Source organism: Notothenia rossii (genome assembly GCF_949606895.1).
Source record: "Notothenia rossii genome assembly, chromosome: 3".
In the NCBI taxonomy this organism is placed as follows: domain Eukaryota; kingdom Metazoa; phylum Chordata; class Actinopteri; order Perciformes; family Nototheniidae; genus Notothenia; species Notothenia rossii.
In genome coordinates this window covers 79,807,982-79,817,561 of record NC_136901.1, presented here as the reverse complement: position 1 = coordinate 79,817,561, position 9,580 = coordinate 79,807,982, and the positions used below count along the sequence as shown (strand labels likewise).

Genomic DNA, 9,580 nt, shown 5'->3' with positions numbered 1-9,580 from the left:
ACAGGTAACAATAAATATGCCAAATAGACAATACATGTTTGTGGAAAAAACAGAAACCTATATTCAGAAAACAGTATCTAAAAAGGTGATTTATAAATGATGGCATGTTTGAATGGAATGTATGAAGCAGTACACACAAGAAGTTAGAGGAAGGAACAAAACTCTGTCTTCCTGTCAGTCAGAAAACGTGACCAAAAACAGAAGGAAGGAAATGGAGGGTGAAGCCGCACGGTGACACAAACTGTGTTGACGCGGCAGGTCGGGAGTTGATGTTCTTTACACTCCAACTTTGGCCTGCTTCGGACAACTTATGCAAACTAGATAATGAGTGATGAACATAAATACCTCATTTAGGCTTTAGTGCATGTGTGCAATGTGTGGTTAATGTGTGTGTGTCCTCAGGCATATTGTAATGTGCCTAAGTGACCATCTATGCTATGAAGAAACCAGCTTCTTTAATAGTGCAGCAAATGTCTAAGCAAACTATATCTAGAGGTTCAAGTAATCCTGGTTTTCATGACACACGGAGGTGTCTGGCTTTTCTCATCCAACACGCACTTATGTAACACGCACCGACTTCTCACTTTCGGGTCACAATGGTGTGGACAGAATCAGATCGCATTACGTTCATCTTTTTGGCTTGGAGCAGATGTTTGTACACATCCCTATAGCTATATATACAGTACAGCACATATATTAATTTTCTCATCTTTAATTGAGTCTTAAATTATCTCTGAGGTTTGAAGATTAAGGTCATTCTCCAATGTTAGATTTCTTTCATCTCTAATCTATCTCTCAATCTTGCATACACACACAAACGTTTTGGATTGAGTGGTAATATGGCCGCTATTAACTCCACATATAACAAACTAATAACAATATAATCTTTATATAATCATCTTTAACCTGAAAAACTTTTCTTCATGAATTATTTTGACCCGAGTGTAATTTCTGAAAATAACCATTTAAATAATGACCGTGGAAAAGTGTCATGACAATAAAGTGGAATAAACTTTCAAAGTGTAACCATTGCAGAATATAGGACATTATGTCTTCTTTAAAATCTTTGCAGCATACAGTGACAGAACATCAATGGAGTGAAGCTTTCTATTGAGCCGTCTTTCATGCAGGTGAACCATTCTTGGAGTGGATATTATTACAACTGCTTGTTAAAACACAGCAGTGGGATAGAGCTACTGACAAGGCAGCTGTGTATGCATTCGTTTGTAAGCTAGTATTTTTAAAAAGTAAAAGAAAGAAACTAAATCATGCCTGTCATCTGAGTAGATATATTAAAAAGAATGCAGGGCACTGCTCTGCAGGCATGCGCTGGGGGGGTTGGGAGCTATAGGGAATGTGTGGAGAAGGACGGATCAGAGTCAAAAGACTGCGAAACCCCTTGTCATCCCTTCCCCCATATTTATGTCTTCTTTTTCTTCTGCTCTTCTTTTTAGATGGAGCCTGATGGCAGCCAGCTCTGACCGGTACAGGACCCTGGAGGTGTTGATGCCACCGGTCCTCGCTGCCTTTCACTGGCGATCCTTCAGGTGCTTATAGGTAAGTGGTGTGACAGGGGTAATCTGGAAAAGCACAAGCAGACAGATGTTACTTCAATGTTTTCCATATGAGCTTATGCCAACTACAAGGAGAGATCGAGACACCTTGAAACCAGAAAGATCATCAATCAAGAGAATCGGCAGTGATTGGCAACGTACCACGATACGTGAAAACCACTCAAATAAAACATTCCCGCCACCAGAGACAAGCAGAATTTAGGAAAGGAAATGATCCCAATTTTCCTTCCAAGCAAACTGATCTTGTTGAAGATCAGCAGTGACATTGAGCAGACACCAAACATTGCATTAGGTTTGTCTTGTGGTAGTTTACCTGGCTGTTTGTAGGAGGCCTTCCTGTGACAGCTATTGGGAGAATAGAAATGCATGTTAAACAGTGAAACCTGTAGCAGAGGGCCTGGTGCTGTTGTTAGGCAACAGTTACCGGTGATCCTGGTCAACAGTGATGGGAGAGTGTAACATTCAGACCTACCGACAGAGGGTGGACAAAAAAATGAAAACACTTAGATATTTAATACCAAGCTCACAAAAAGGTGCCAAGAGATGCCCCTTCACCTCTGAACACCTCCAGTGCTCTTGATATTGCTGCCAATTATTTTTTGACATCTACAGATAGTTAAAGCAAGTCCAATTTCACTATATTTGAGACTCACAAGTGTTTAACATTAGATTAATAAATAGGAAGTTATGAATTAAACAATCATACAAATAAATAGAGACCGAAAAGTATTACATTGTGAAATTATCCGACACATTTAAAAAATTCAGCTCATTATTATCAGCTCAATTAATCTTGCTTCTTTGCAAAATAAATGTTTCAGTTTCAGAGTTCATTCAAATGTTTTTCCGATTCAGACGGGGCAAAGCCTGGTTTGTGATACTAAAGGAACAGTAATTCACATGTTGCCCTCTATACCTGTCATCTCTCTACTGTCCGCTATCGAATATAAGCAACATAAAGAATAAAATAAATACAACATATTTAATAAAAACAGACTGAAGAAAGTAGATTTAGAACTTAGAGGATATATATAATAAAGAGCTGAATTTTTTTAACGTGTTTTTTCAACATCCTTTCCCAATGTAATATACATTTCATTTGTGGACCATTTTTGGTTTTATTCCACAATGTTTTCTCTATTTAATATTTTATTATTAGATTCATCTCTACAAATACATATTCAATATTATATCATGTCGTGTTTCTATTCATTTGTTTGCCCCCTTTATGTGATGCAGCACCAATGTCTGAGGTGAAGGCAACATCACACCATGCAGTGAATCAAGCTCAGCACTCACAAATGCATACATTGTTTTGCCAGGAAAGTAGACAGGCGACCAAAAACACAGGTTTGTACAGTACGTGCACACAGGACGACACGACCACGATCAAACCACAACGGTACATGAATGTCAGACTGCAGATGCAATAATGACAGACCAGCCCTGCGGTTTCAAACTGTCAGATAATGAAATCCAAGCAAACTAACACCGACACCTCACGCTCACACATTCCTGGAACAAAAAATAATTTGATGGAAGGAAATGAAAATTTAAAATTGGGTTTTTAAAAGCACATGCATAAGATAATATAAGAGGGGCGTCCTAAGGGAGGCCGAAAGGAGCATGTTTACAAAGTTTGCAGCATTAGTGCCTAGAGATGATTGTATGTGTTAAATATGTGCATCATTTGAAGTAGTAAAGTCTGACATAGAAAAGGTGCATCTCTTCAGGCAGCGAATATCAGCTCACAAAACACAGAAGAACACACTGGGTTCTGTTGTTGAATGTTTGCCAGTAAGCCTTTGATTCTGAAAACTCAAGAGTTAGGGACCAGAGAAACTGGACAGTTTGGCTGGGAGGGGGAAAGGGGGTGGGGGGCTGGCGAGTCTTTGATTGGCTTAAATGGCCTGAAGCTGGTACCTGTTTAAATGACAGTATTGGACTCGTCTGAAAAGGTTCTCATGAGCAGGGGCCTGGCTGAAGACCGGGGAGACTGGTGGCCCCCGGCGCTCGAATGAACTGGCTTCATCTAGAAGGGTGAGGCAAGAGACACCAAGACATCACTACGCTGACAAACACACACTTTGCCTCTCGCTCCATCTTGTGCTGCTACTTGCACAGAGACAAACATATATTGACAGGGAACACACATAGGCATACATATATGTAGACAGGTGGACAGTGGAAACCAGTCCTGGGGCCTAGACACAGTTTCCTTGCAATAATATTTGTTAAGAAACCTTGGCTCTATATGAATTGGTTCATATTATTCGAAAAGCGGCTATGCTTGCACATTTCTCAAAAGCATTAGCAGTATAACACGCAGGCACAGACAGAATGCAGTGGCCCTCAGGGTTGGTGGTGAGGATCCAGGATGAGGTTGCTGACTTGAGCCTCATGCAGATAAGTTTGACGTGATGCATTCACCTGACTCGACATGCGGAGGCAGCAGGCATCGAAGCAGCACGGCAGCTGGGAGGAAACACTGACTGACGCGACTGGACACACAAGAATGGAAGACTGACTGCACGTTTGGACACCCGGTCCTACTCCACACTGCTTGGGCACGCACACCTGCCCACTGACCACACAATTTATTAAGCATATCTAAAGAAAATAAATCCAGTCGAGGTTTAAAGATAAAGCCATCACAGGATAGCATTTCTGATGTGACATCTCATCTGATCATTGTCTAACCTAATGTGTCTATCTAAGTGGGTACTGTTTGAAGCCACAGAATGCCACCTGAGTTACTTTAGAGCAGGGTTGTCAAACTCAAGGCCCGGGGACCAAATCCGGCCCGTGACTTAACTTCATGCGGCCCCACAAGAGCTTGCAAAGAATATAATATGTTTATTAGACGGTTACATGGCGATTTACAGAAGCACGTTGCCCATAAACTACATGTCCCACAATGCATCTCAAATATGCATTTCTCAGAATTTGACATTTCTTTCTTCAAAATGTTACTTTGTTTTCAAAATGTGGCTTTTTTCTTAGAATTTGCTTTTCTTTTAAATCATTTTGTGACATGCGCACTGAGTTGCAATTATTTGCCCCAGACTTCTGCTTTCAGACGTAGTTAATTATTAAGTTATTCCCCTATCAGATTATAATCCAATGCAGAGGCAATAATGTAATATAATACATTATTTTATATATATTAAATATTTATATATGTATTTTTATATATCTTAAAGTTCCAGCCGGCCCTTTGAGTGCAAACTTAATGCTGATGTGGCCCTCGATGAAGTTGAGTTTGAAACCCCTGCTTTAGAGGGTAAGGAAGGAGTCAAACAGTGGGAGAGGAAGGACACAACATGTAGGAAACGAGCAAGAACAAGTGGCAGAAACAAAAACTCAGCAGGAAGAGTCTTGAGCATAACAGCGGACAGATAGAAATAGAGACCTCAGTCGGTCCACGAGAAGCTGTGAGTGCTAGCGGTCTGCGACAACATGAAGATAGTAGATGTCCCCGAGGAAGGAAGGCGATGCTTCATCTTTAAGGAGGCAGGTCAGGCGAGGAGGAAAGGAAATAAGAGGGTGAGAGAGTAAAGGAACACTAGAGCAAGAGCACTACTTAGCAAGAACATGTTAAAATGGTAGAAAAAGTGTACAAAATAAGGTTAAAGGGGGCGTTGTTAATTAAAAAGCTTTAAAAAGTACTAGAATGAAGACAAAAGCTAGAGCAGTCATTTTGATCTACGGACTGCAAAATCTGCAGTATGCCAGCTCCTGCAGCGACATAAAGACTTATTTATTTTGTACATTTGGTTTGGTTTATTACTTTTCCAAAATAAAACGCGTCTAGACACAATTAAAAAAACCAAGAGTGGATCGAATGCCCAGAAGCATAGCGCATAGCAGCAAACAACTCCAGCTGCTTGGGACACACATTAGCCTAAGTCGAGTCGATTGAAAGGACAGAATATGTCTAGGAATTATAAATGTGTAGTGCTTTTTGTTCTTTAAACCATGGTGATCCATACATTTTACAAACTTGCATATTGCTGGATTCAAATGTCTCTTAATTAAGACTACTTTAAGTCTAATGAGGACTAGTTATGCTCGACATGTCGCCTAGGTGCCATGCGTAAATAAACATTGTAGCCCTGCAATGTGCAAACTGTTTATTCACCTCACTTACAGCGTAACATTTGCCCTATTTGGATGACTCGTCCCAAACACATACATAAAAACAATGTTGTGGTTATGGGCAACTAGCTAACCCCAAATATCAAAAAACACAAATTGACCGTTAGCGAGAAGTTAGCATTGGGTGTGTTTGAATGTGTTTTAGCTTTTAAATGAAAGCTTTGTTTACATTTCAAAACAATGTGTTTAATGTCCATTGTCTTCATGTCACCCTCATGCTCCACCTCCTGGTATAACAACACAGATAAGAGAGTTGTTGGTTGAGGCCAATAGGATTCTGCACTGAAGCATTTCTCTGTATACACAAAGTCCTGCACACCTGAGCATTCTTACCATATGAGAAGCATTTGATTTATATCTCCCTTGTAACCATACCCCACCCCAAGTCAAGGATGGGCTTTATTAACAATGACCATACCTTTGGGGAAATAAAAGGTTAAATATCACGAAAACTATACGTCAACATTGAGAAGAGATATTAACAGACAGAGAGAGAGAAAACGTGAATTAGAGAGTAAATGTGTGTGTTTCTGCGTTACCTGTCCAGTGTGGGGCCCGCGGGGTTTGCGGAAAACCACCAGCAGGATCTCTGGCAGTAGGCTGAGCAGGATGAGCAAGATGATGACCAGCCAGGCTGACACCGAGCTCAGCATGTTGGCAAACACAAAGTACAAACGCTGCTGCTTCAGGAAAGGCCTGCAGGAAGGAACAGGTTGAATAAAATACAAAATAACAAGTCGCCTACAATGAATATGAGTTATCCTATCGTGAGTTGTTTTCTTACCATATTATTCCTCCCCAGAAGAAGCTGAAAAACACGTAGAAAGCCAGGGAGCCCCAGATAACAAAGTGGTTGATCCATGTCCAGTGCCGTGTGTCCAGAGCGAGCTAGAAAGGCAAAGGAAATGCACTAAATATCATGCCAAATGTGAAAAAACGAAATGTGCCAAAGACAGATGTTCGGCAAGGCACTACTTTATAAATATAAGAGAATAAAACCTTACCTTAAGTGTGACGGTGAAGACAAGGACAGTGAAGACAATCGTTCCATACGACCAGTTGCCAAAGACCTGGATTTGAATACCACCAATTAGCAAATGTACTTAGCAGACGATGCCCGATGAAGTAATTGAATTATCACACTCATTAAGAAAGTCCAACCTGGCCGTTATCCTGCAGTGCTGGGTTACCAAACAAATATCGAACACCAAAGAAGAAGAGCAGGCCGTGGAAGACTCCGAGTAAAGTCCAGTAGAAGAAGGGACCCCACTGTAACATTCCGTTCTTAGCAATCCCTCTGAAGAAATTCGAGAAGTAGAAAGAAGAACAAAGTTATAATCAGTATTAAACATAGCATATCATCTCTATTATCAAAAAGGGGAACAGGAACAATGACATTGTGAAGTGAAGAATGGGAACAGCTCTCCTTTGTGCAAATTGCCCACTCAATGTCTAATGTAGAAGTCTAAGGGGGACTTGAAAAATAGGATTGATATTGATAGATTTCTGCACACAAGGGCTATATCAGGTCAAAATGTATTATACAAATAAATTGACCATATGAGTTGAATGCCTACACAGCATAATCATCAAATAGCCAGAGTGGGATGGGGCGAGAATTGTATGTGATATGTTAAAGAATCAGAAAGAGCTTACATAAATGTGGCTTTGACAAATAGACCGGGTAACTTGTTTATAAAATAAATAATCATTTATATATTTATTTGAACATTGTTGCTTTTCACTTAAAGGAGGTAAGTTAGTAAGGACGTAACATTGACATAGTACCTCAGAATGTACTGCAGATAAGCACATGTTCCCAGGTTTACCTGTAGAGGGTAGCATTGTCCAGCAGAACCTCCATGCAGATGTGCTGCTCCAAAAGGCTGTAAGCCAGGATGGGCATAGAGGTGAAGCAGATGTTGTACATCGTCAGATAGGCCGCGTCATATAGGGGCTGGGGAGGATGGGAGGAGGAGGAGGAGGGAGGGGAAAAGGGGAGGGACAGGCAAGGAGGAGGTGGACGGGGGATGGGGCAACTGGGGGTTAATATCATGGGAGAGGAAAAATCTCAAACACACCACCATACGTAAACACACACTCATTGTCTCATATAAGCACGCTTATATACATCTTTCATGCAATCATGCTTGCCCTGTAGCGGGAGATAATGAAATATTCCTGCTTAAAAAGATAAAAAACAAAACTTTAATCAAAAATCAATGCGAGGAAAACCTTTTTATATAAACACTGTACCATTAAAAATGTATCACTTCAATTCTAATTTATAAACGAGCAACTTCATCAATGTGCTCCAAACTGTAATCAGGTCATCTTATTCCTAGCTGGATTTGAATAATGTATTATATAGTATGACACACACACGGGCAGATACGCACACATGACACTATAATGATATAATATCCACATAGGATGTACCTTGGTGGCAGAACATGACACATGTCTGTTTTTATTTAGTGCCATGTGCTCTTAGTCAGTCTATAAACATATCAATCAGAGCTCAAACATCCCAGGGGGCAGTGAGGGAGGGGCAAGCTGAGGGAAAAAGACTAGCATTCAGGAGGACGAGCGGAAGAGGTGTTGATTCAAGGGATACTGCCTCCTTTCATGTTCAGAACATCTTTGAACCTCAAAGGGCCTCAGGACATACTCACTTGCTGGGAATAGCCACAGAAGAACTGGTACAAAAACTGAGGTAAGATGAAGCAAAGGTTCTGCAGGCAAACAAAACAGAGAAAAGGCTCACACTGATGAATAAAAACATCAGAACGACATCAAATGCATCCAAGTCCCCGTGTGTTTATTATGTGGGTACAATACTGCAATACATTTTTACAAAACGGTTGAGTTTGTTTGCCGTCAAATGTGTCTCAGCACGTCATCCTCTAATCAGCCAGTGTGTGCGCAGTGTGAAATGAAATCAATGCTGCTCCTACCTTGTAGAAGAAATATTGCACCAAGTGTGCAATGCGAACATAGTAGAGATGCCCATGAGCCAACAAAAGTTTCTTGAGGTGCTTGAGTTGGGGATGGCGTAATCACTGTTCCTCACTGCCTGTCGACCCTCTTTACCCTTAATACCTGGAACACCAAAAGCAGATATCACACACTACAAAGAAAACCTCCATTTCCTCTATCGGATGCAGTCATTAAAGAGCGCTTTGTCAGCTTCAGTGTGAGATTTCTTACCAATCCCGACATGAGCCTCCAAAATCATGCTGACATCATTTGCACCATCTCCTATGGAAAGGGTGATGGGACTTCCTTTGGAGTTTTTCACCATTTTAACGATCTGTAGATGCAGCAAGACAAAGGGGCAAACATTAAAAAACCACTGTGAAAGTAATATATTTTAAATCACTTCATGAGGAAATATTTGTTCCAGATTCTTCTGACCTGTGCCTTCTGTAGAGGGGCCATGCGGCAGCAGAGCACAGATGTGCAGTTCTGACAGATCTGCAGGAACAGGTTCTTGTAGCGACTTGAGTTGGATTCAGAGGAGGAGTTGAGCACCATGGACAGCGTGGCTCCATCTATGATAAAGCCGTAGTCATGGTTTGCTGAAGACCAGGCCCTACAAAACAACAAAAAAACAAAAAGGGGAATAGGTTCAAGTTTAGTCATTTATATTATTCAGTTTAAAGACACAACAGCAAAGTATACACGATAACTTTAATACAGATCATTTAAACGGCTCATATTATGATATTTTTAGGCATATATTATGGGTCTCAGATATATAAAAAAACATGTCTATGATGTGTTTTGCTCAAAATACCAAACAGATCATGCATTTTAGACATCCCTCATATCCTTCTGTTTCAGCC

At 40.7% G+C, this 9,580-nt stretch overlaps 1 protein-coding gene across 1 annotated transcript in view; it reads right to left on the bottom strand.

Annotated features, from left to right (window-relative positions):
• Window positions 1-837: 837 nt before the first annotated feature.
• atp11c (ATPase phospholipid transporting 11C (ATP11C blood group)) overlaps window positions 838-9,580 on the bottom strand; it is a 40,317-nt gene continuing 31,574 nt past the window's right edge. The window contains 13 exon segments of the mRNA XM_079671330.1: window positions 838-1,580; window positions 1,888-2,042; window positions 3,498-3,606; window positions 6,272-6,428; window positions 6,517-6,620; window positions 6,737-6,802; window positions 6,894-7,029; window positions 7,562-7,689; window positions 8,408-8,467; window positions 8,690-8,778; window positions 8,781-8,834; window positions 8,943-9,045; window positions 9,150-9,327. Coding sequence (XP_079527456.1) covers window positions 3,502-3,606; window positions 6,272-6,428; window positions 6,517-6,620; window positions 6,737-6,802; window positions 6,894-7,029; window positions 7,562-7,689; window positions 8,408-8,467; window positions 8,690-8,778; window positions 8,781-8,834; window positions 8,943-9,045; window positions 9,150-9,327 — 1,180 coding nt within the window. The 3' untranslated portion in view covers window positions 838-1,580; window positions 1,888-2,042; window positions 3,498-3,501.